The sequence below is a fragment of the Anabrus simplex genome, chromosome 1 (genome assembly GCF_040414725.1).
Source record: "Anabrus simplex isolate iqAnaSimp1 chromosome 1, ASM4041472v1, whole genome shotgun sequence".
Classification (NCBI taxonomy): Eukaryota; Metazoa; Arthropoda; class Insecta; order Orthoptera; family Tettigoniidae; genus Anabrus; species Anabrus simplex.
This window is the reverse complement of record NC_090265.1, coordinates 1,636,647,542-1,636,674,615: the sequence shown is the minus strand read 5'-3', so window position 1 is coordinate 1,636,674,615 and position 27,074 is coordinate 1,636,647,542. Positions and strand designations below refer to the sequence as shown.

The following is a 27,074-nucleotide window of genomic DNA, read 5'->3' as shown; positions in this document are numbered from 1 at the left end:
AACAGGACAGAGTCAAAGACATTAATAATTCCAATGTTAGTATCTTGTTATGTTTTAGTATTTGTTGAGGTTTGATCGTATTATTTGATGTATTTTCTAGCTGGTAGTGTTCCTGTTCCTTGATATGCACTCGTACCTCGGAGTGTATTTCATTCAGTTTCGTTTGTGACTAAGCGAGTTGTCCGTGCGGTTAGAGGCGCGCAGCTGTGAGCTGGCATTCGGGAGATACTGGGTTCAAACCCCACTGTCGGCAGACATGAAATGGTTTTCCTTGGTTCCCCATTTTCACACCAGGCATAAAAATATGGCTCCACCTTACTTAAGGCCATGGTTACTTCCTTTGCACTCCTAACTCCTTCCTATCCCATTGTCGCCATACGACAATGGGATAGCAGTGTAATGTATAGCTAAAAAAAGACCTGTGGCAATTTGGATTATTAAACAAAGACCGAGGAGTGATCCGAAGTTTCATCAAGCGGAGATATTTGAGGGGGCAGGCAGATCTACTAAAGCGTTATTAGCAATTTTAAAAAGAGGATGTGATACTCGTATAGGTTTGGCCATTAAAATTTTTGTCGCAAAGGACCTTGGAAGATGTTTGTAATTTTTACAATTATGATTAAGGTAAGAAATAAGTAGTTCACTAGTATTAAAGTAATGAGATGGTTGGGTTTATTGTAAAGTTTAATTAAGTGAGGGGTGGCTTCCGTGTTTAGGGGGTAATATATTAGGTCGATTGATGTAAGGTCCATATTTTTAGTAAGTTGCTTATATTATAGGAAGTTTATTATTCAATAAATTTACACATCGTTATCTACTTGAAGGACAAACAATTGAGGTAATTTGAACAATTCTCCCTGCAATTACACTTATTTTCATTGCCCTTCCATCTCTTCGACTTCTCTATCTACTTGATGAATCAATAGACCCTCTTATTACAGTAAAAACTGTGGGTCATCAATGATATTGAAGTTATGAATATACAGACTTTACCACTCCCTATGAATTTGACTCATACATACTTCCTTACAACGAAATACCTACAAATGGTTTTCGACGTCCGTTCGACGTAAAGCGAATTATAACGTTTGTTTGTTGATTTGTTTTGGCTGCAATAGGTATATGCCTAATTGCCAATAAACTCTTTCCTCAGCTTCTGGCGCTCCTAGGTATGGGAGTGTTCTATGCTACTAGCATTAAAATGCCACGAACTGTGCTATTAAATGACTATTGAAGTGTAAAGAATGGGGACCGGATGTTTATAACCTAAAAATATTAGAAATATGCCAGCATTTACGACCTAAAATGTATTCAAATATCACAATAAATGTGACTTAAATATTTTCTGGTCACATTTTCGAAATTTTCAAAATTGTGGCGCTTTTTAAATTAATATTATAGTGAAAATGCACTTTTAAATTCTAGAATATTCAATAATAATAATAAATAAGTAATACTATTCATCATCATCATCATCTGTTTACCCTCCAGGTTCGGTTTTTCCCTTCGACTTAGCGAGGGATCCCAACTCTACCGCCTCAAGGGCAGTGTCCTGGAGCTTCAGACTCTTGGTCGGGGGATACAACTGGGGAGTATGACCAGTACTTCGCCCAGGCGGCCTCACCTGCTATGCTGAACAGGGGCCTAGTGGAGGGATGGGAAGATTGGAAGGGATAGGCAAGGAAGAGGGAAGGAAGCGGCCGTGGCCTTAAGTTAGGTACCATCCCGGCATTCGCCTGGAGGAGAAGTGGGAAACCACGGAAAACCACTTCCAGGATGGCTGAGGTGGGAATCGAACCCACCTCTACTCAGTTGACTTCCCGAGGCTGAGTGGACCCCGTTCCAGCCCTCGTACCACTTTTCAAATTTCGTGGCAGAGCCGGGAATCGAACCCGGACCTCCGGGGGTGGCAGCTAATCACGCTAACCACTACACCACAGAGGTGGACAAGTAATACTATTACTTTTATTATTATGAATTTATTTAATTACTCATTCCAAAGGTAACGCTTGACCCTGCACAAAATGAAATGAATGTCATTTTGATGAGTGATCAGAAAGAATCCCAATAGTAAATTACATATATTTTAAGGTTTTCAAGTAGGAACGATCTATTTTCAAGCAACATGACTTATAACTGGAAAAAGACCACTCAACATTGCAGGATGTCATTGGGCCATATTTGAAACACGTCAAATCATTAGAGTTCAGCTGAGGCTCGCTTTTCTGTCGCTTTTTTTAATGCTATTTGTTCGGGGCGTCGACCCATGTGGATCTTTTGCCCCTACTGGCACCATATTGTATGAACGTGCATGGAATTGGAATGGCGGTAGTGAGAAATGTTGTGTGTGAGGAAAGGAAGATTAAGGACGTCACAAACACCAAGTCCCAAGGCCAGGGATATTAATCATTACAATTACAACCCCCTGACCCGGCCGGGATTCGAACCCGAGGTCGCCGAGTAACAGGCGTAAATGTGAAAAATCCATATTTAAGACGACTGAAATCAGGTATGAAAAAATGGAATGAAAAGATAAAATTATGACAAGAACACGAAAATTCACGGGGAAATATGACCATAATATGAAATATTACCGGGAAAGGACAAAAAACGTTAAATGAGCCAAAATATGACTTTGACCCGTAAAAATTGCATAATTTTAGTCATCGTAGATACAATCATGCTTAACTTGTATTTTCCATGGAAATGTCATAAACATGCGGGCCCTAGCAATGACCATGCAACTTATAAAAGAAAGATGGGGCTATTGTTTGGTTGAGCCTCACACTTACCGTATGATAATATACTCTGCCTGCATCATCCAGGTTGCCAGTGTCCGCCATGCCGTTCTCTGTGATGATAATCGTCGGGCTGTTATAGTTCTTGTGGATCCAGTTGATAAGTTTTCGAAGGCCCCAAGGCACAACCTGTTAAAGAGAAAAAGGAAATACTGAGAGAGGTAAATACGAAACAGAAACTCAATATACTGTAGTATAGTACTCATTACTGTCTCATTCCAGCGACCCGGTTTCCTTTCCCGTCCAGGCCGCGGATTTCAAACGTATTTATAAATTCATTTGGCTAGATGGTTTGGTGTTTATTCTCATTTTAACACACTTCTCTTCATCCACATATAGCACTACACTTTACCAAGCACCACCACAGAAATACGAAATATATCCCTCTGTATAGGGTTAGTGCCCGGAACGTCATCCATCCACAAAACTGGACGAAATCCACATGAAATGCCTACCACAATAAAATAAAAATGGTGTCAAATTTCCCTTTGGGAAAATCAAATAATAATAAATATGCCTTTCAAACTCAAATTGATAATTAGTAATTTATTTACATCTAACGAATCCTTTTCTAGAGATAATCATAAGAGTTCAACTGAGGCTCACTTTTCTGTCGCCTTCTACTCATCTGTCTCTTTCAACACAGCTTCCCTCATAATTCACATAAATATACGAGTATATTTATATGAAAGATAATTCAAGAAATTACACACAACAATTAGAAGATGTGAAAAATCCGTCTCCCAACCAAGACCATTCAACAACTACAAAGAAATCAACTAACCAACTACTGAGCAGATCATTACTATAAGAGTTGTGTCGACTTAGCTTTCCTCGACTCCTTCATTTTTGGACAATGACTTAACGCCCCTAATGCTATGATCATGGCAGGTATCCTCTCATCGTGATGTGGTTAGCGGCGGTCCCTGGGTTTAAACTCTCATGAGAAAGTTGATGTTACACTAGGCACTCCTGTGTGATGATCTATGAGGATCTCTAAACATCTCCACAATCATCCATTCTGCGTACGCTGCAATCTCCTAATTCAATGTGCGTCCGGACAGGTTCCTGCTCAATAAAGTCCACCAACAAGACGCTTTAATTGTCCCAAAAAACAACAGCCATTGTTTTCCTGTTCCTCAGTGTCGGTTAAAATTTTTTTGGCTCGTTTGGAGAAGAAGAATGCATCCACTCCTTAGACTGTTCTTTGGTTTCTGGACCCAAGTTTCATCGCCAGGAACGACAGACTTTAAAAACTCTTCCCCTTCACTATGATAAGGCGTGAGAAACATCACAGCTGACGCCATTCGCTGAGTTTTGTGATCGTCAGTCAACATTGTTGGGACCCAACATGAACAAAGTTTCCAGTATCCTAAGTGTTGGGTCACAACTGTGTACAGAGAAGATCTCGAAATGTCTGGGATTGCTGTAGAAAGTTCACTTATCGTAAACCTCCATTTGTGGCGTGCAAACGAAGAACTGCTGTCGAGACGCACTTTACCTCACTGGCGGCAGACTTCTTTGCAGAGGGCTGATGTCACGATACGACAAATGCCTAAATCGTTTTGGCGATTATTTGGAAAAATAAGTGTGAAACGATCTTTTGTTATAAAATAATATTTTTATATCAATGTGTATTTTTATAGACAAGCGGAGGTTGAAGGGAACAGCCCTCGTAGAATTTGGAGTCGACAAGTTTAGGATTGAGTGCATCGAAAGGAGGATACCGGCTCAGTGCTTACGAGACTTCAATAAATGAAATACCATAGCAATATCAGGCATCACTTGTGTATGCCATAAACACATTCCTCCTGGACCTACGTTGACATGAAGCGAAACACGCGTCCTTTGAACTGTCTAAACATGTAAACAAACTTGCGTTGAATGTCGGCGAGGCAGTTTCATGCGTACCTTCACCCAGATAATAGTGCAAGGCTTTTGTAATCAGTATAAGGACGTTCTGTGATGGCAAGACGACGGATATCAACGTCTGATCGCACACGGGTTGTTGCTTTATGTCAACACGAGACGTTGCGAGGCGAATAGCAGCGAGCCCAAGTGATGTGGTACGAACCTGGAATCGTTTTCGAAACACATATAGTATTCACGACTTTCCCTGTACGGGTGACCCTAGGGCAACAACTGCGGTAGATGACCGGTATCTACGACTTCAAGCCAGCAGAAATCCCGACCACACTGCCACCATGATTAACAATGACTTTATGGAGGCCAATGGGAGGCACGTGTCCAAAGAAACTGTTCGAAACAGACTTCACAACGCCCCTCCGTATTCTAGACGGCTTTAGACAGGACTGAACTTTAAGCCCAGACACCGTGCTGAACGGTACAGAAGGACACAAAATTATCAAAAATGCACTATGGAGAATTGGCACAAAGTTCTCTTCACAGATGAATGCCTCATATGACTGAAACCCGATGACCGTAGACAACGTGTCTGGAGGCACCAGGTAATGCTGCACGCCAGAGGCATCCCGTCCATCGAGTATAGCAAGGTGGCGGATCAGTGATGTTCTGGGGTGGTATGGTGTGGGGGCGTCGGGCGCTATTGTTGTCCATCCAGGATACACTCAACGCCCCAGCGCTCCCCAATACGGGGATAACATTCTCCAACCCATCGTTTGAACAATTTCATCAGCATTGGGGAAACATTCAAGTTTATGGATGACAACACCCGCGTCCATTCTGCAGGCTAAAGGTCTGCATTCCCTGTTTGCGGTCGGTCGCACGAACGTAGTCCTGTAGTTAAGTCCTGCTCCGCTAGTGGCACTTGGCGCTCGACAGTCTGAACGAACGCACCACATTCGGTCCTACTGATTCACATTCTCAGTCACTACGACATTCGTTGAGAACATGGAACGGCGGTCCAGAAATGGGGTGAAATCAAAATTTGGGAAGAAGCAGTACGGATTACTAAATAAAGAAAGGATGAAGAGAGAAGTGTGGGAATACTTCTTACTAGTAACAACTGAGAATGGTTAACATGCAGGATATCTGCCATGTAAATGCTGTGCTTCCTTATTGAATTTTGCATGTACTACCTCTTGTACAAAAGCAAACTTGTGTAAAGTTCGACCGAATAAAATGTGGCATTGAAATACAGTAGGGTCTACCATATGATACCAAACAAAACAATACACAGAAGAGCGACAAAATGTGTGCAACAGATCTTTGTCCCTGTGCGGTTGTTTTGGGAATAGGTTCCTAGATCTATGTCAAAAACGAGTTAGTGATGGCGCAGACTACGGACGTTACCGATATTCTTACTACAACAATTTATTTATTAAACGATCGACTTTCTGATGACGACCCCATTGCATAGTGGTGAAATAAAAGCACTGGGCGAGTTGGCCGTAAGCGTAGAGGCGCGCGGCTGTGAGCTTGCATCCGGGAGTTAGTAGGTTCGAATCCCACTATCGGCAGCCCTGAAAATGGTTGTTTTCCGTGGTTTCCCATTTTCACACCAGGCAAATGCTGGGGTTGTACCTTAATTAAGGCCACGGCCGCTTCCTTCCAACTCCTAAGCCTTTCCTATCCCATCATCGCCATAAGACCTATCTGTGTCGGTGCGACGTAAAGCACAGAATATCCAAAACTTGCTCTATTAGCGAAGAAAATGCTGTCTATTCCAGCCTCCAATGCGTCAAGTGAAAGAAATTTCAGTTCATCTGGTAACTTTATTAGTGACTAGCTGTTACCCACGGCTTCGCTCGCGAGGATTTCGTAAGTTGATAAAAATAACTGTTTCTCGGTACTGCACTAAGACATTATGTAAAAAATCCCTAAAGTGTAAAATGTCGCCGAAAAAGTGCATTTCTTTTACCCCAGAACATTTTTGTAAACCACGTTTGTGGCATTGACTTTTGGGGCTAAGATGACCGGGCTACTGGCAGAGCTAAATCTTGAACATGCGACATGGAACTCTACATATGAGAAACAGTCCTCTTTTAAGTCGAAAAAAAAGAAAGGTTTTTTTACTTATAAAGGAGGTTCCAAATACCAATTTTTACGTCTGTAACATCTTAGTTTTTGAGATATAAGTATCCTCATAAAGAGAATTCAACCCCTTCTTCACTTATTTTCGATCTCCAGCTTAAGTTGATTTTACGAAAACAAAAAGTACGTGTTCTTTTATTTTTAAAGGAGATTACAAATACCAATGTTCACGTCTGTAACATGTTAAGTTTATGAGATATACTGTAGATATATTCATTTTAAAACCCGCTCCACTCCTTGGCTGAGTGGTCAACGTTGAGGCCTTCGGTTCACAGGGTTCCCGGTTCGATTCCGGGCTGAGCCGGGGAATTAAATCCCGTGTGTTTAATAATTCTGGCTCGGGGACAGGTTGTTTGTGTTTGTCCCAAGACGATCCTCTTTATATCACTCAACACACCACTTTACCAACCAGAACAGGAACACGTAATAGTGATTACATCCCTACACATAGGGTCGTTGTCACGAAGGGCATCCAGCCGTAAAACAGGGTCAAATCCACATTTGTGACACAATTTGCACCTGCGACGCCACATGTATGGGAAAAGCAGTAGAAGAAGAAGATACTCATTGTAAAAATTCACCCGTTTTTTAAATATTATTTCACCCCCTTAAACGCAGTTTCCAAAAATGTGTATTTCTTTTTTAAAGAAGATTCCAAGTACCAATTTTAACGTCTGTAAAATGTAAGGTTTTTGTGATATATTGTAGATAATCCCGCTACTGTGGAATCCTGCAGCTGACGTTGCCATGGTTACGGCAGTCAATTTTCTTATCCGATTCCTAGAGCAGGGGTAGTGTGGTGCCAATATCTCCATAACGGTTGGTTCTAGGGCCTTAAAAATCGTTTCCGGGCCCGTAGGGCTTGCCGAGTTTTGTTCTTTGAGTCAAGGGGCTTAAAATGAGCTTTATCTCGTCCTTGTACGACAAATTCGATTTCGCCTATATTAGCCTATTATTTTTATATTTTTATATCTCCCTCTGTCGCCCCCATCGAATTGTTTTGAAAATAAAATACAGCCCATGTTACTCACTGGAAATGTAACTTTTATTCTTTCTTTCTTTCTAGTTGCTTTACGTCGCACCGACACAGTTAGGTTTTATGGCGACGATGGGACAGGGAAGGTCTAGGAGTGGGAAGGAAGCGGCCGTGGCCTTAATTAAGGTACGGCCCCAGCATTTACCTGGTGTGAAAATGGGAAACCACGGAAAACCATTTTCAGGGCTGCCGACTGTGGGGTTCGAACCTACTATCTCCCGAACACTGGATACTGGCCGCACTTAAGCGACTGCAACTATCGAGCTCGGTGAATGTAACTTTCTACAGGTGAAGTAATTTTAAAATCGGTTCAGTAGTTTTTGAGTCTATCCGTTACAAACAAATATACACATTTTTCCTCTTTATAATATTAGTATAGACAAAGAGAGCTCACTTAAACAAGATGTAGTACATGGCGCTCTCTTGATTCATACTGTACAAGAACACACAACACAGTAATGATTGAATGTGACAATATGTTCCGTGTCTACTAATGTGATAAGTTGATCTCAGAGTGTTTATAATTACATTAATTCAAGGCATATTTGCATGATGTCCACTATTTTATAGTAAGCCAGTTTCCTATTCTCGCTTCTCTTAAGTTTGTTCGTCGTAACGTGGTTAACACTGTGCGTAGGGGCACCAGCATGCTGCTAGCCATTTGTAGACCGTTAGTGCAGGCAGTGCCAACGATGTCATCAATCGTGCCAGTATTGCCAGACTGGATTGGCCTTCATGTTCCCCGCCATGAATACAATGGAACATGCTTGGGATCGAATGGAAAGAGCTGTACGAACACGTTCTGCCCCACCACGAAGTTTACGGGAGTTACGCAGGATTGCTACTCGTTAAAAGAGCTTGTGGACAGCATACCACGTAGGGTTCAGACTTGCACTCATACAAGGGTACATGTTACTCTGTAATCGATGAGGTTACTACACAATGGGTTACCTCGAGGAAGGTGGTTTATGTTACTGTTAGCTTACAGTCAAAGTGATTTGCTTGGATTTGGTTGTCAATGCACTGGAAGATGAATTACTTTTGAAGTACCACTTCGAACTTGTCCAGAATACCTTAGAAATTTTGTTTGGCGGGATATGCATAAAATTATTTACCTGTATAATCCGTTCTCAAGAGTATGATGAATCAGTCCTCTTTGATAAAAGCCTTCTCTACCGGGTGTCTCACCAAAGAGTCGCCAGGGACTTTTATACGGTGTTTCGGAAGATATTTTCAATTTCGTTTTTGTATGTATACGTAGAGTCAGCCCAAACAAAGAATGCTCATCAAGTACGTCAAGCGATATCCAGAGTCAATGGAAAACGTCGTTTTATGTTCTCACTGCAAACTAAATGTTGTTTAAAGTGTAATTTTATACTCCCAACTGATAGTGCCGGGGAATTTCATTCAGAAGCTATGCTGTAACCACACTACTGTCACACACCAGCCTCACTCAGACACTACTGGAAATACTAACCATTCCCCTGGTCGTGCTGTCTCCACACCATTGTCACACAGCAGCCTCACTCAGCCGCTACTGGAAATACTAACTATTCCTCTTGTCGTACTGTCACCACACTATTGTCACACAGCAGCCTCACTCAGCCGCTACTGGAAATACTAACTATTCCTCTTGTCGTACTGTCACCACACTATTGTCACACAGCAGCCTCACTCAGCCGCTACTGGAAATACTAACTATTCCTCTTGTCGTACTGTCACCACACTATTGTCACACAGCAGCCTCGCTCAGCCGCTACTGGAAATACCAACTATTCCTCTTGTCGTACTGTCACCACACTATTGTCACACAGCAGCCTCGCTCAGCCGCTACTGGAAATACCAACTATTCCTCTTGTCGTACTGTCACCACACTATTGTCACACAGCAGCCTCGCTCAGCCGCTACTGGAAATACCAACTATTCCTCTTGTCGTACTGTCACCACACTATTGTCACACAGCAGCCTCGCTCAGCCGCTACTGGAAATACCAACTATTCCTCTTGTCGTACTGTCACCACACTACTGTCACACAGCAGCCTCGCTCAGCCGCTACTGGAAATACCAACTATTCCTCTTGTCGTACTGTCACCACACTATTGTCACACAGCAGCCTCGCTCAGCCGCTACTGGAAATACCAACTATTCCTCTTGTCGTACTGTCACCACACTACTGTCACACACCAGCCTCACTCAGACACTACTGGAAATACTAACCATTCCCCTGGTCGTGCTGTCACCACACTACTGTCATACAGCGGCCTCACTCAGCCGCTACTGGAAATACCAACTATTCCTCTTGTCGTACTGTCACCACACTATTGTCACACAGCAGCCTCGCTCAGCCGCTACTGGAAATACCAACTATTCCTCTTGTCGTACTGTCACCACACTATTGTCACACAGCAGCCTCGCTCAGCCGCTACTGGAAATACCAACTATTCCTCTTGTCGTACTGTCACCACACTATTGTCACACAGCAGCCTCGCTCAGCCGCTACTGGAAATACCAACCATTCCTCTTGTGCTGTCACCACACTATTGTCATACAGCAGCCTCACTCAGCCGCTACTGGAAATACCAACTATTCCTCTTGTCGTACTGTCACCACACTATTGTCACACAGCAGCCTCGCTCAGCCGCTACTGGAAATACCAACTATTCCTCTTGTCGTACTGTCACCACACTATTGTCACACAGCAGCCTCGCTCAGCCGCTACTGGAAATACCAACTATTCCTCTTGTTGTGCTCTTCATACTACTGTCATACAGCAGCCTCACTCAGCCGCTACTGGAAATACTAACTATTCCTCTTGTTGTGCTGTCACCACACTATTGTCATACAGCAGCCTCACTCAGACACTACTGGAAATACTAACTATTCCTCTTGTTGTGCTGTCTCCTGGAACGGAATATCGCAATAAACTAACAGAGAAGTCTCCATCAAACGTAATCACACCGAGAGTACTTGCTATGGCGCGATCCTGTTAGTTTGATGGTCCGTGTTTAAGTCCCTCTCATGGCAAAGGTTTTGTTTCTTCAATTGCTGCTCTCAAGCCGGTCTTCAGTTACGTCCAAATTTAGCAACATCGCCTCACAAAGCTCATCTCAATTTTCCCGCGAAGCGATGGGACTGGCTCACTTTAACAGTTGATAAAATGACAACGATGCGAGATACTGAGTTATTTTTTTCAAAATATTTTATCGGTAAATCCAACCCTCTAACGCTCATATACCCGGTTTACGTTGTTTCCGACCACTCTGTACGTATTCTTCTTTGGTTATACGTAGTAGAGTTTTTAGTTTCATGGGCTAGCCGTCTAGCGTCGCTGTGGTAAACTACAGGGGAACGTTTGAAGCACAGGATATTGACGTGACAGTTCTTCGCTAGTCCCAGCAAGAGACAGTTGCGTGCATGGGTAGTTGAATATCAGCGGTGGAACTGAGAATGGCGTAGTTTGAGCAACGGGCACATTTCAAGTTCTGCCAAAAATGGTCGAATCCGCTAGCGAAACGTTTGAGATGATCCAGTCTAAACAACCCGGAATACCACAACGGCAGAAAGGCCCGAAAAGGCAGGTGGAAAGACTATGCGATGTTTGAACTGTTGGCGCCAGTCCACGAACAATATAACTATAGTACGTACATAGGTGTATACTGTGTTGCCTACACAGCAAGCGCTAATCCAATAAGTTATTGACTATGGTACATGAGTGTACGCCGTCTTGCCTACTCTTTAGGCACTAGTCCACGGACTTTTTGACTACAGTAGTATGAATTCAATACCTACCTTGAGCCACGGCGCACCGCTTGAAGGCCAAGAAGGATCAGAAGAAGTTCGTACTCCACTGTCCATTTCCCACGCTGTGTGACTTTCTGTCTCTCCAAACGTGACGAGCCCACTCGTGTAATAGTTGATCGCGAAGAAATCAGCGGTGCCTATAAAAATACATTCATCAGAATAATATTAACATTCAACCCGAAACGTTCTGGAGTTCCGTTAAAATAAGAAACCGAATAGTTCCTGTAAGTAGTAAACAAATTGCCGATGTTTTTGCAAAATATTTTCAAAGTGTGCACTCCAAAAAGATTGCAAATTATGAAACATTCTTACTAACAAAAATGTCTCACCGCATTACTTGCCTCTGGACTAAAGGGACTAAATACACGGGAGCAAGCAATTCAGAAGTTTAAGCGAAATTAATCCAGTGAACCAGAATGCATACCACAAAGCATTATTATATATTATTGGTGCTACCTTTCTGGATTATATTTAACTTAATTATTAATCAAAAATCGTCCCTATCTCGCTAGAAATTGGGTAGTATTTTCCCATTTAAAATCTGGCGATTCTTTTTTTTTACAGTTTTGTTTGATGTCGCATTGACACAGATAGGTATTATGGCGACAATGGGATAGAAAAGGGTTAGGAATGAGTATGAAGTAAGCGACCGCGGCATTAATTAAAGTACAATCTCATCATTTGTCTCGTGTGAAAACGGTAAACACGGAAAACCATCTTCAGGGTTGCAGACAATGGGGTTGGAACCCAATACCTCCCGAATGCAAGCTACGTGACGCAAACCATGCTCGGTCCTAGTGATTCTACTAAATTATAAAATTATAAAAGTATTTCTCTAATAGGTCTATGTGTTCGAAAGTATTTGAACACATCCTTTATTTTAGAAATTTTACTCACTCGAAAGCGTGTCTATATGAATATATATGATGCACCAATGGGTACGGCCAAACTTACAGGACACAAGGTATAGTTAGAGTAAGAGGTAGGGATCACGCGCATGTCTCCCCACCACGCTTGGCCGTCGATGACGTCATCGTGAACCCTCAGCGCCTTGTCTTCTGTATCAGTTAGCCTAATACACATCTGTGAGCTATTCTGTTTTAGCCACAACTTAGAGATAAGAGAACTTCATTGATATTTTAACATCACCTCACAGAAGACTGTTACAGTAGAGTAATAATAGATCAAATACAGTGTGAATCTAGCAGCGTTTCTGAAGTATTTCGATCTAAATAAAAGGTGGTAACAATGCCAAGACTGTGATTGCAGTGGAATGGACATTCTGTATGATCATGTTCTCAGCACCGATGATAACAATAACAAGAGGCTCTAATTGTTACAAAATTGAACATTAAAGCTTGATGACTGCAAGAAATATGTCCGTTGTTACAAGCAATATTGGGAAACTATGTACACTGTCAAAAACACAAACAGCAAATGTTAGGAAACTGTCCACAATACAAACAGTACAGTAAATGTTCTCCTCCAAGTGCCAGGAACTGAAAAATTCCACGTTAACATTACATAGCCTATGTAAATTAATGAGCCTGTATATTAACATTCTTAGCACTGTTTTCATACATAACATAATAAATTGCCTTTCATAAAATTGCCGTTTTAAAAGGAATATCAAACACACTTATCTATAGCATCAGTGGGATTTCTTTGCTTTTCTTCTTCCTTCATCCGTATTGTATTAACTGAAACCCGGTCTCTTGAATGTCTTTCTTTTGTTTAAAGCGTCCATTCGAATAAAAGAACGGCTTCTCACGAAGCAACTTGCAAGCTCATAAATGTCGGGGAATTTCTTGTTCATGATATCCGTAAGGTTTCTGATGATATTAGAACCCTCTTTCAGTTCTTTCCCGTAGTAAAAGTTGAACTTTTCCGTGGTTTCCCATTTTCACGCCAGGAAAATCCTGGGGCTGTACCTTAATTAAGTCCACGGCCGCTTCCTTCCCATTCCTAGGCCTTTCCGTGTTGGCACAACGTAAAGCAAACAGCAAAAAATTGAACTCTTTTTCCATCTGCACTACCGTAGGCTGCATCTAACTCTCTCTAGACGTTTTTGAAATCTAATTTCCACCCCTTGTAGGTAGACCTGTTTTCTCTCCGTAATTTCTTTCCATATCTAGGTTCTTCTTCTTTACTCTAAAAGCTATATAGCCAGTGAAGTCTTCAAGCAGCTCATCACGATCCTTGGTTTCGCGACTGTCCTCGAGCTGTTTTACTAGCTGTTCAAGGGTTTTAACGAACCCTTGCTCATTCTCCGGGAAAAGAATAGGATGTTGTGGGCTCAACGCCGGCCTTAGAATTTGGACTGGCACACGATATCCGAGTTTTGACCGAGTTCATCAGTAGCAAGTAACATATTTGGACGTAATGTTTCATAATCTTCTGGAGAAAAGTTCGAATTTCTTATCGCCTCGGAAGCATTGAGGCCAAGAAGCAATGATTTTCCCACTTGCGTCACAGCTGTCGGAAGAGGATGGTCATAAAATCTTCCGAATCCTCGAAGCTGAGAAAGATAGCTTTCGATATGTCTTGGTTACTTCTGTCACCATTTATTTAGGTCAGTGCCCGTAGGGAATACATGAAAGTGTATGTTTGGTTCCTTCGCGTGCCTGCTATGATCTGTGCAGCCTGCAATCGCATGACAAACCATACTGAAAAGTGTACACTATTACTGATTTTTTTACGTTTTATCACATAAAACAAACGCACACGGTTTCTTATACACCACCGACATGTTACTAGCGTGTATTATTAGCACCTAGATTCTGCCTGCACAGCGATTCTTATTCGAACTACCTCTACCTTTCAGGGCACATTCAACGCGAGGGTCCTGCGTGACGTCACAGCTCTGCTTTGCTACTGCGCATCTCTCTCGTGACCCCTACCTTGTATTCTACGTACCTTGACAGGACATATTCCTCACACAGAGACGAAGAAAATATGTCACATGAACATGAGTCCGAAACGGCACTATTTCCATGTTAGAACTCAGTTTCTACAAATCTACATTATATGTTAATCATGGGAAGCACAATGGAACAGAGGGTACCAGCATACCACATGAAACTCTTTCTTGTATGAAATGCCTGCCGTCCGGTAACATTGATACATACATCAATCCGTCAGCGTATTCGGGAATAATATTGTGATGTGTGCGTGCCGAAATATCAGAAAAAAACATGAATGTATTATCCAGTTTTCTCTTGTCCTATTTCCTCTTCATCCTTTTCCTCTTCCTTTCATAGATATTATTCTTTCGCTCTACTTTGACATGTGTACCTTAAAGAATATCACATGCAATTTAACAATTAAATACATTTTTTTTTTGCTAGGGGCTTTACGTCGCACCGACACAGATAGGTCTTATGGCGACGATGGGATAGGAAAGGCCTAGGAGTTGGAAGGAAGCGGCCGTGGCCTTAATTAAGGTACAGCCCCAGCATTTGCCTGGTGTGAAAATGGGAAACCACGGAAAACCATCTTCAGGGCTGCCGATAGTGGGATTCGAACCTACTATCTCCCGGATGCCAGCTCACAGCCGCGCGCCTCTACGCGCACGGCCAACTCGCCCGGTATTAAATACATTAAGGAACTGTAATAACAAGTACAGTGACAATACAACAGTACTGATTTCGGGACATAGTGGGTTCGAACCTCACTCTCGGGAACCCTGAAAATGTTTTTACTTGGCTTTCCATTTTCACAGCAGGAAAATGCTGGGGCTGAACCTAAATCAAGGCCAAGATTGATTCCACCCCACTCCTAGACCTTTCCTGTCCTATCTGTGTCGGAGCGACGTAAAGAAAATTGTTAAAATAAACACAAAAATACAACAATTATAATACAAATATTCAATATTCTAATTAACATTTTGCTTGCTTGTTTGATTGTTGTTTCAAGGGGCCTAGCATCGAAGGTCATCGACCCAATTAACATTTTCTTTCTTTTAATAACAAATTTATGTCCCAACCTTAGCTATCTAGCCTTAATCTGCCCGGCGTAGGTTTCGTGATCTTAGAGAGTAATTTGTGTACTTTTCCACCCTACATTCTAAAAATAACAATTGTTATACAGAATGTGTCAAAAGTCAACGGGAAAACTTTAGGAATTAGGAGTTATCCAACTTTAGTAACGTTAGTGCAATCCAACACTCCCAACACCGTTACACTGTTACACTGAATACGTATGGAACGCCAGCTGTAACGTTCTCTTCAAGTTGTTGTTGTTGTAGTTGTAGTCATCATTCTGCCGGGCCGAGTGGCTCAGACAGTTGAGGTGCTGGATTTGTAGCCCCAGCTTGGCAGGTTCAATCCTGGCTCAGTCTGGTGGTATTTGATGGTGCTCATATACGTCAGCCACCTGTTGGTAGATTTACTGCCATGAAAACGAACTCCTGCGGGACTGAATTCCGTCACCTCGGCATCTCAGAAAATCGTAAAGGAAGTTCGTGGGACGTAAAACGTAAAAACAAAGAACATGATTATTATTTTTAGTCTATAGGCTGATTTGATGCAGCATTCCATGCCATTCTATCCCGTGTTAACCTTACCATTTCTAGGTAACTATTACATTCTACATCTCCTCTAATCTGCTTGTCATATTCATACCTTGTTCTACCCCTACCGTTCTTACCGCCTACAGTTCCCTCAAAAATAAACTGAATAAGTCCTGGGTGTCTTAAAATGTGTCCTATCATTCTGTCCCTTCTTCTGGTCAAATTTTGTCAAATCGCTCTCCTCTTGCCAACTCAATTCAGTAATTCTTCATTCTTCATTCGATCCACCTCTCTCACCTTCAGCAGCATTCTTCTGTAACAGTACACTTCCAAAGCTTCTATTCTCTTTCTTTCCGAACTAGTTATCATTCATATTTCACTTCCATACAATGCCAAGCTCAGGACGAAAAATATTTCTAATTCCTATATCAATGTTCGAAGTGAGCAAATTTCTTTTCTCATGAAAGGCCTTCCTTGCTTATGCTAGTCTAAATATTTTGTCCACCTTACTTCTGCCATCGTTAGTTTTCTTACTACCCAAGTAACAATATTCATCTACTTACTAATTTCCAAATATAATATTTCCTGCATCATCTGACTTCGTTCGACTGCACTCCATTACTTTGTTTTGGACTTATTTATTTTCATCTTGTACTCCTTGCACAAAACTGTGTCCATACCATTCAGCAGTTTCTCCAGATCTTCTGCAGTTCCAGATAAAATAACATCTCAGGGTTTCGATTCCCTCCCCCCTCCCATTGAATTGCGACTCCTTCTACCGCATGTTCTATATAAACATTAAAAAGAGGGAGGGACAAACAGCAGCCTTGCCTGACTCCTTTCATGATTGGTCCTTCTTTTTCAAAGCCCTCGATTATTATCATTGCAGATTGCTTTTCTTCACGCATCAGATGAAAGATTCAAAGTGACTTCCACTCGCCTAAATACAGGCCTCCATTGTTCTTTCCTTCCAGTGCCAAACACGACCAGAAACAGCTCGCGTCTGACAGGCTGCCACAACGCGCGCAAGTATCATCATTAGCAGTCGAATACACGACAGACTTACGTGTGTATGAAAGTCCAGGGGCTTAAAGTTAGGGGAGCGTGGGGGCCAAATAAAGATTAGATAACTCTGAAATTATGCATTACCAATTTTTTTTTCTTTCTACAGTGAGGCATCTATCATTAAAGTTCTTCAGTTAAGTTTTGATACGCCCTCTAGATTTATTCACCTTGGATGTACTCCACCATGTCCTTGCTGAAGTAGGGCAGACGGGAACGTGGTCTTCCTTCAGCTTCACTCTTCTTGTCCAAGAGTTCTCGTACTATTGGAGGATAGTCACCATCAGTACTGAAGATCGGATGGGCGTGCAAGCCAAGCTACGAACAGAAAAACAGAAAACATTGGTTCTGCCTTGCAACAGTCACTACAGAATAAGAAAGTATACTGATTTTGTTATGTAAGGAATGACATATATTATGTATAGGGTGAGTCAGCTCAAGTCTTCACCACAAATATTTCATAAGCCGTCAGATATTAATGAAAATACAAAAGTTGAAAGCTTGATTGGTAAGATTTCCAAAATACATTTGATTACTGTTTGCAAGAAGGAGGGATGCCAAATGAATGGAGAGTTGCAATAGTAGCCCCATTGTACAAAATGTACAAGGGAAATGGTGGTAAACATAATACCAAAAATTGCAGGCCAATCAGCTTGACATGTGTAGTTTGTAAACTCTGGGAAAGCATTCATTATGATTATATTAGACACGTTTGCGAAATTACTAAATAGTTTGATAGAAAGCAGTTCAGGTTTAGGAAAGGTTATTCCAGTGAAGCTCACCTTGTAGGATACCAGAAAGGTAGAGCAGATATTTTAGATTGGGGCCTCTGGGGGTGGCAGCTAATCACGCCATACACTATGCCACAGAGGCGGATATTATTATTATTATTATTATTATTATTATTATTATTATTATTATTATTATTATTATTATTATTATTATTATTATTATTATTATTATTATTGCACGTAATTTAAACCATTGGCCCTGTTGCGGTGTACTTTTAGCCCATTTTGTTTATTCTTGTATTGTTATTCCGTCCGTCCGTCCGTCCGTCCGTCCGTCCGTCCGTCCGTCCGTCCGTCCATCCATCCATCCATCCATCCATCCATCCATCCATCCATCCATCCATCCATCCATCCATCCATCCATCCATCCATCCATCCATCCATCCATCCATCCATCCATCCATTTCCAGATGGCAGATTAGAAAGTGACATACAAATTCTGCTTGTGAGCAATCATTGCTGAAGGTCTGACTAGTGTCGCCTAGTGATGATAACCACTTAATGTCTCTATGCTGAAAGTAACAAAATGGAGTAATGTATTTCTGCTTGCGAACTTTGGTATCATTTCATCACCATGTGAAAGAATGTCAGTGATTCCCTGAAGACTCGCGTTCTGTGATGTGACTGTAATTTTAATTATAATTTGATTGATTACTGGAGATGTGACTTATAGGCACGGATGGCTTAGAATGCGAACGTAAGGCGCAAGAGTCCTCTACCCGCTCGACAGTTCTGCAGTGGGATTGGCTTAAATACGTATAAGCGATCTGAACTATCAGAGCCCCAAAAGTGTAAGCAACTCACCGTCATAGACGTGGAGCGGCTAGATGATACTTGCGCCTTACGTTTGCATTCCAACCTATTCGTGCCCATAATTGCCGTCTCTACTGATTAGTTTTCATAAAAGTAATTAGTAATTGTAATTGATTACATTTTTCTCAGGCAACTGTAAATGAGCCCAGTTATTTTTATTTTGCACTTTTCCCATCACTGTTGATATATTTCATGGTCTTCGAGACTTTTGAGGTGACCATATTATCTGACACACCCTGTATCCAAGACGTCAGTAATAGGCAACTCATCCCCATACTCGAAGCGAGACTCAAACCAGTTTATCTAGAGCAAACATTTGGCCAGCGCTGGCCTAAATTCAGAAAGTAAGTTATCAAACCAAATCCAGGATGTACTCACACAGAACTGCATGGCTCGTTCACTCGCCTCGGCGTCCTCAGAGGAATTGGTCAGGGGTTCATACCACGAGCTCTCCAGCACAAGGCCAATTTTCCCTGCAAAATTGTGAAACATGAACTTTATCTATTAAGTTAAGATGGGAGAAAATCTTGCACTAGCTTTAATTTGGCAAACGGCATAGCCATGTTGAAACATTGGATCCCGTAGTGATCTCTTAAATGAAGCAACATTGGGCGTGGTCAGAATTTAAATGGGTAGCCACATGTTGGCTACAGGACGGGTGGAAAGGAAGTGCCCACTACACCACAAGTAAGTTCCGACTTAGGATGTCTTATCATTGACCCGTGGCTTTGCTGAGGGCAATGTCTAGGTCACCGACGTCCAGGTTTGTATGAGGCATTTTTATTAGCCCTCGATATTCCTCGACAGCCCACCTGACGGCCATAATCGTTAAGGCGTCAATTCTATATGGACACCATCGTTACCCGGTTCGAGTCCTGTTGCTGGAAAAATTTTCACCATCAGATTAATGGCCAGCAAGCTAGGAGAGGTGGTTGCGTACAACTCCTAACCATTAGATTGATGTCAATAGCCTGGATTCAATTTGAAAATCTCCACAGTGATTATATGGAGTGAGTGCATATGGCGTTTTTTATGGTGATTCGTCCGTCGGGTGGGGACGTTAAGACTTTTACAGACACCTTCGTGTCATTCGACAGAATTAGGCTATGTACCAGTACCGGGTTTCAACCTCCCCCTTCCTACTATCATATATCATGTCATTCATCATTCACTTCCGACGAGGCTGACGTCAGCGAGGGCATCCCGTTTTGAAAACTCCCAACGAAAATTCGTCTTATACCCGACTCCGTAGATAAATGTTTGACGTAAATATACAGTAGTTTATATTCCTTGATGGATGCAGTGTTTTGAAATAAACATGTCTTATGACTGCGGTTCATCTAAGCGATACCGAGCTCGATAGCTGCAGTCGCTTAAGTGCGCCCAGTATCCAGTATTTGGGAGATAGTAGCTTCGAACCCCACTGTCGGCAGCCCTGAAAATGGTTTTCCGTGGTTTCCCATTTTCACACCAGGCTGTGCCTTATTTAAGGCCACGGCCGCTTCCTTCCCATTCCTAGCCCTTCCCTGTCCCATCGTCGCCATAAGACCTATCTGTGTCCGTGCGACGTAAAGCAACTAGAAAAAAAAGAAAGAAAGAAAATAACCTTAGCGATATCGAATGTGTGACGTGATGATATCTAGTAACCGTGCAGGCTGTGATGTGGAGTATACAAACCCACGGCCTGTGCAGCTCTCAAGGTACTGTTGCTAGGTAACATCACGTCACACATGTTGCTCTATGATACCATTTCGTTACATAAAGTTTTGGATGACCCCGAGTTCGAAGACATATTCGTGTCAAAGTATTTTCAACATCACTACGGTTTTCTATTCAAGTTGTAAGACGGGTTACGTTACACAACTTTGTGGGTCTTCCTTTAATTGTATGGAAGGGAATTCATTTGTGTTTTCGTAATTTGTGACTAGATTGCGTGACAAAAGCCTGGATTCAATTCCAAACCTTTACGCAGTGTTCATATCGAATGAGGGAATGTGGCGTTGTTGATGGTGATTCGTCTATCGGATAGGGACGTTAAGGCTTGAGCAGGCCCATTGGTTTTATTCGACAGACGTAGACAATGTGCCGGCACTGGGTTTCACCCTCTCTAGACCTACTATAATATATCACGTCACTCATTTCATGTCATTAACTCCTCTGATGTGGTTGGCGGCATGAAGAGAAACGGGACAAGGATTGGACACACCTCTTTTGTGAGTTTCTTTAGAGTAACTACATTGTTGGTACCGCAAATTACTTATGGTTGGCAACACTGCAATGGACTGAAAATGTGTGTTTGTGATTTCTTTTGGGGTTTGGTATGCCTCCGTGGCTTAGGCGACACGGCGCCGGTCTGTCACCACTGGGTTCCGTGGTTCAAATCTCGTTCACTCCATGTGAGATTTGTGCTGGTCAAAGTGGACAAGGTTTTTTCCGGGTACTCCGGTTTTCTCCGTCATCTTTCATTACAGCAACACTCTTTAATGACTTTTAGTTACATCTGTCAGTCATTAATTATTGCCCCAGAGTAGTGCGATAGGCTTTCGTAGCCGGCACAGTTCTTATCCGCGCCGCTACATGGGATCTTCATTTACTCCTTCCTGACCCTGTCCAATGACTGGAAACAGGCCGTGGATGTTCATTTTCTTCTTGCGTTTATTCGCATTTGTCCTTTCTTGTTATAAAATTAAGTTTTAAAGAAATTCACATAATTTTTAAGTGTGGGCCTCCGAAGTCTATGTTATGGATTTATGAAGAAAAAACCTATCATGCATCAGAGAGTTAAGGACGTTTTCTGTTAGTGCTATTACAGTTAGACAAATATTTACATAATCTTGATTTTGAAGCTTAATTTACATCGTTTTAAAATTTTTGTGACTTTTAAAAAGCCGAAGTTTGTTTTCTCTTGATTTCTGTCCGACATGTCATGATGGAACGTTCCGTATATTTATGCACGTACTAAAAATACCCTTGCTCATCATACACAAAATAATTTAACCCCAATGACTGCTCTGCATGGTGGAGAAATCAATCAGTATGGAAAAGAGCGTACGACTTACCTTTCTGGATGGAACGGTACTCGTTGTCGTAAAGATGATAGGCCCGAGCGTGGGCAATCAGCAAGTTATGTCCTGCTAAATAGTTGCCTACCCCAGACTTGTTGAGGGCTGGCGCATCAGCATCAGCCTCGGAGTAGCCTCTAACTATCTGGGTCGGCTCGTTTATAGTGAACCACCATTTCACCTGTAATTAGACATTTCCAATAATGTTATTACTACTACTACTACTACTACTACTACTACTACTACTACTACTACTACTACTACTACTACTACTACTAATAATAATAATTAGCCGAGCGAGTTGGCCGTGCTGTTAGGGCAGCACAGCTGAGAGCTTGCATTCGGGAGATATTTGGTTCGAACCCCACAGTTGGCAGCCCTAAGGATGGTTTTCCGTAGTTCCCCCACTTTCACGCTATGCAAATGCTGGGAATGTACCTTAATTAAGGTCATGGCCACTTCCTTCCCACTCCTAGCTCTATCCTGTCCCATCGTCGCCATAAGACCTATCTGTGTCGGTACGACGTAAAGTAACTTGTAAAAAAAAAAGGAGATGAATTACTTATAACTTTTTGAAGAATATCAGAAAAATATACCAGTGTTTCAGATTCATACAATCAATTGGGGTCAATCGTTCAAATATTGGGAATTTTTGAATGTTATTCCATTCACTGCAGCTAGATCGAAATGTGAATTTGAATTTTTTACTATTTATCTTTGATGATGCTTGATCTATAAATCTATCTTATCTATCTTATCTTACTACATATAAAAATGGATGCATGTATGTGTGCAAATGACACATCTCCTCCTAAACCACTGGAGCAATTTCAACCAAACTTGGTACACTTATCACTTACTATCTGGAGACGAGCACCGTGGGGGTGAGCCATCCGTAGCTCTCTTAGGGGTGGGGGCTCGGGGGGAGGGACAAGGTATAAAAATCATCGAAAAGAGTGTCGAATTCATAGTTTTGGGGGTCGCTGAAATGAATAGTGACACTCCCGATGTTTTAAAAGTCAAATTTCGGCTCCCTTTTGGGTGGGGGGCGAGGGGGGAGTGATATATAAAATTTAAAAAATAGTGTTGAATACATAGTTTTCGGGATCGCCGAGGTGAATTGTACACTCCGGATTTTTAGTATCATGTGACAAACCACGTGGGGGTAAGACAGTCCAGGAACCATTAGGGGTGGGGGGCGAGGGGGCTGAGATATACAAATTCACGAAAATAGAGCCGAATCCATACTTTTCGGGGTCGCTGAGATGAATAGTGACACTCCGGATTTAAAGTCCAAGTTCAGCCCCCTTTGGAGTGGGAGCGAGGGGGGATTGATATATAAAAGTAATTAGTGTCGAATCAATAGTTTTCGGGGTCGCCAAAGTGAATTGTACACTCCAGATTTTTAGTATGAGGAGACAAACCACGTGGGAGTAAGACAGCCCAGGAACACTTAGGGGCGGGGCGGGGCGAGGGGTGTGAGATATTAAAATAATCGAAAGTAGTGTCCAATCCATACTTTTCGGGCTCGCTGAAATGATTAGTGACACTCCGGAATTTTTTCATGTCCAAGTTCAGCCCACATCGGGGTGGGGGGCGAGGGGGAGTGATATATATAAATATTCGATAACAGCGTCGAATCCATTGCTTTCGGGGTCGCTGAGATGAATAGTAACACTCCGAAAATGTTTAAAGTCCAACTTTAGCCCCCTTTGGAGTGGGGGTCTGAGAGGGAGTGATATATAAAAATAATCCAAAATAGTGACAAATCTATAGATTTTGCGGTCGCTGAGGTGAATAGTGACATTTCGGATTTTTTTTAAAGTCCAACCACAGCCCATTTTGAGGTGCGGGGCGAGGTGTTAGTGATATATGAAAATAATCGAAAATAGTGTCGAATCCATACTTTTCGGGGTTGCTGAGATGAAGAGTGTCACCCAGGTTATTTTAAAAGTACAATTTGGCCCGCTTTGGGGTGGGAGGCGTACAAATAGTACCTACTATCTGGAAAATATACTGTAGGGCAAGACGCCCCTAGAACCCCTAGGGAAGGGGGTTAAATATAAATATAAATAAATGGAAGTCGGTTTGGAACGATCTATATACGTAGTATACTGTACTGTATATATAAGTTAAGGTCCAAAAATTAAAATAGACGTGAATTAATTAGGCTCTTCCAGGCATCCTAGAAACTTAAAACTTGGTATCGTACTGAAGTTGGTTAAAAAACGAAGTTGAAGAAAGAGAAAATTTTCAAAATACCCTGCGGGGCCTCGCTGGGAGTCTCACGTTTGGGGCTCAGCATAAGAACGCAATCGGATATATTTATCCTAAACGATAACCTATAGGTTTCATGGGCTTAAAAGTTTCCTGAAAGTCCTAATTTTTAGTCCCCTCCCCATACCATGATGGGGTCCGACTCGTTGGCTGAATGGTCAGCGTACTGGCCTTCGGTTCAGAGGGTCCCGGGTTCGATTCCCGGCCGGGTCGGGCATTTTAACCTTAATTGGTTAATTCCAATGGCCCGGGGGCTGGGTATTTGTGCTGTCCCCAACATCCCTGCAACTCACACACCACACATAACACTATCCTCCACCACAATAACACGCAGTTACCTACACATGGCAGATGCCGCTTACCCTCGTCGGAGGGTCTGCCTTACAAGGGCTGCACTCGGCTAGAAATAGCCACAAGAAATTATTAAATATCATGATGGGGGCATAATCTGCCAGACGAGCTAGAAAATTGAAATTTAGCAAAATTATAACTTTTAGCATGTAACCGACAGAAAAATTACGAGATGTTTAAAATGTTTATTTTTAACCCCCCCCCCCCCAAAACAAATATCGAAATATGGAGGAAATTTTAAAGACGGTGCAGACCTTCCTTTTGAGGTATTTGGTGCCTAAACGGTAAGTCGTATCACAAAACGGATGGCAGATCCTCCGTTCAATTTTCAGTGATCTATAACTTTGGTCCTATGACTTTTTGTCTATCTCTATCCCTTATACGTAAAATTTGGCTCTATTTCTGGATTGTAGGTATTTTTTGCACCTTTTACACCTATAATTGGTGGTTTAAATCACTTATCCGAAAGATAGGATCATCAACTACGTGAACCTTGGCCCACGCAGTAGATTTATGTGTACCAAATTCTATGTTTTTAGCAGTCACGTATGTGTCCGAAAAGTAATTCACTGTGAGAAAACCTTACCAAAATTTCACCGTATTCAACATTTCTAATTTTATCTTACCCATAAATAGATGAGATACGAGAACATAACATAGGACCAGCCATTTTGATCGTTATACATGGCATTTTATCGTAGGCCTACAGTCCTTTTGCCGATATCATGTACCTTTTAGAGCAGTTAATCTTCAAATGAAGGTAAAAATGCACGTACTTTCGTATGTCGATCTATATTTATTCATTGAATTCGATTTGTAGCGATCCAGAATGGGTGTGTGTGCCTTTGTAATTAATACTTTACAAATCTATAATGACTCTCCGCAGGGGGCGTCTGCTATTGTAATCAGTGCCCCTCACATCGACTTTAACTGGCAGTATGAATGGGGTCTTTCTCCAAATCCTGTGTACCATTATAATGAATATTTTCCTTCTCGATTTGACTTGCAGGAGTCTAGGGAACATGCAATATTTTTCAAAACTCCTTTACCCGATTGTGTTTGGTAGTAAGCTAGGGTGCTTGCCATTATAAACAAATTTACCCATCTGAAATGTGCTTGGCGTTGGCATAGTGGCCTGCTATTATAATGGAAACTCACCAACTCGGTGTGAGTGGCAGTAAGCTGACTGGCATTAGGAAAAGGGGCCTGTCATTATATTGATAACAGCACAACTCAATTTTCACTGGCTGTAGGGAAGGTGCCTGCAATTATAATACAATTCCTCGATTGTTATGCGTCTGGAACTAGGAAATGGAGCCTCTCATTGCAAAAAAAAAAACCTCCCCAAATATACTGTGACCGCGCAGCAGGCAAGGGGGGCCGCCATTATAATGAAAATTCCCAAATCGATTGCGAATGGTAGTAGGAAAGTTGACCTGCCGTTATCGTCACAACTCCGCAACTCGCTCTTTAAATTAGAAGTAACGTATGTGGACCTTCCTATGCTGTTTCCCGGATAACGCTCAGAGATATGGAATTAAAAAAGATCTTATTCATTGCATGCATTGTAATTTACTTAGATATCCGTATACAATATAGAATACCGTAGCGAAGCACGGGTACATTTGCTAGTATCTATATAAAAATGGATGTATCTGTGTATGTAAATGACACATCTCCTCCTAAACCACTGGAGCAATTTCAACCAAACTTGGTACACTTATGACATGACTTACTATCTGGAGACGAGCACTGTGGGGGTAAGCCATTCGTAGCTCCCTTAGGGGTGGGGTTCAGGAGGGTCAATGTATAAAAATAATCGAAAAATGTGTCAAATCCACAGTTTACGGGGTCGCTGAGATGAATAATGACACTCCCGATTTTTTAAAAGTCAAAGTTCAGCTCCCTTTCTGGTGGGGGGCGAGGGGGGGAGTGATACAAAAAATTAAACGAAAATAGTGTCGAATATATAGTTTTCGGAGTCGCCGAGGTGAATTGTACACTCCGGATTTTTAGTATCAGGGGACAAAGCCCGTGGGGTTAAGACAGCCTAGGGACCCTTAGGGTGGTGGGGGGGGGGCGAGGGGGTCAGATATACAAATTAACGAAAATAGTGTCGAATCCATACCTTTACGAGTCGCTGAGATGAACAGTGACACACCGGATTTTTTTGAAGTCCAATTTCAGCCCCCTTTGGGGAGGGGGCGAGGGGGAGTGATATATAAAATTAAACGAAAATAGTGCCGAATACATAGTTTTGGGGGTCGCTGAGATGAATAGTGACACTCCGGATTTTAAAAAGTCCAAGTTAAGTACCCCTTTGAGGAGGAGGCGAGGGGAGAGTGATATAAAAAAAATAAAAGAAAATAGTATCGAATACATAGTTTTCGGGGTCACCGAGGTGAATTGTACACTCCGTATTTTTAGCATCAGGAAACAAACCACGTGGGGGTAAGACAGCCCAGGAACCATTAGGGTGGGGGGGGGGACGAGGGGTGAGATATTAAAATAATCGAAAGTAGTGTCGAATCTATACTTTCCGTGCTCGCTGAAATGAAT

At 42.0% G+C, this 27,074-nt stretch overlaps 1 protein-coding gene across 2 annotated transcripts in view; it reads right to left on the bottom strand.

Annotated features, from left to right (window-relative positions):
* The window catches only part of LOC136858637 (myrosinase 1), a 145,291-nt gene that overhangs the window by 6,068 nt on the left and 112,149 nt on the right, over window positions 1-27,074 (bottom strand). For both annotated transcript variants that reach the window (XM_068225643.1, XM_067138340.2), the window contains exons 6-10: window positions 21,885-22,068; window positions 19,204-19,298; window positions 17,392-17,539; window positions 11,638-11,786; window positions 2,793-2,927 (exon numbers count right to left, since the gene is read on the bottom strand). In XM_068225643.1, coding sequence (XP_068081744.1) covers window positions 2,793-2,927; window positions 11,638-11,786; window positions 17,392-17,539; window positions 19,204-19,298; window positions 21,885-22,068 — 711 coding nt within the window. The remainder of the gene's footprint in view (window positions 1-2,792; window positions 2,928-11,637; window positions 11,787-17,391; window positions 17,540-19,203; window positions 19,299-21,884; window positions 22,069-27,074) is intronic.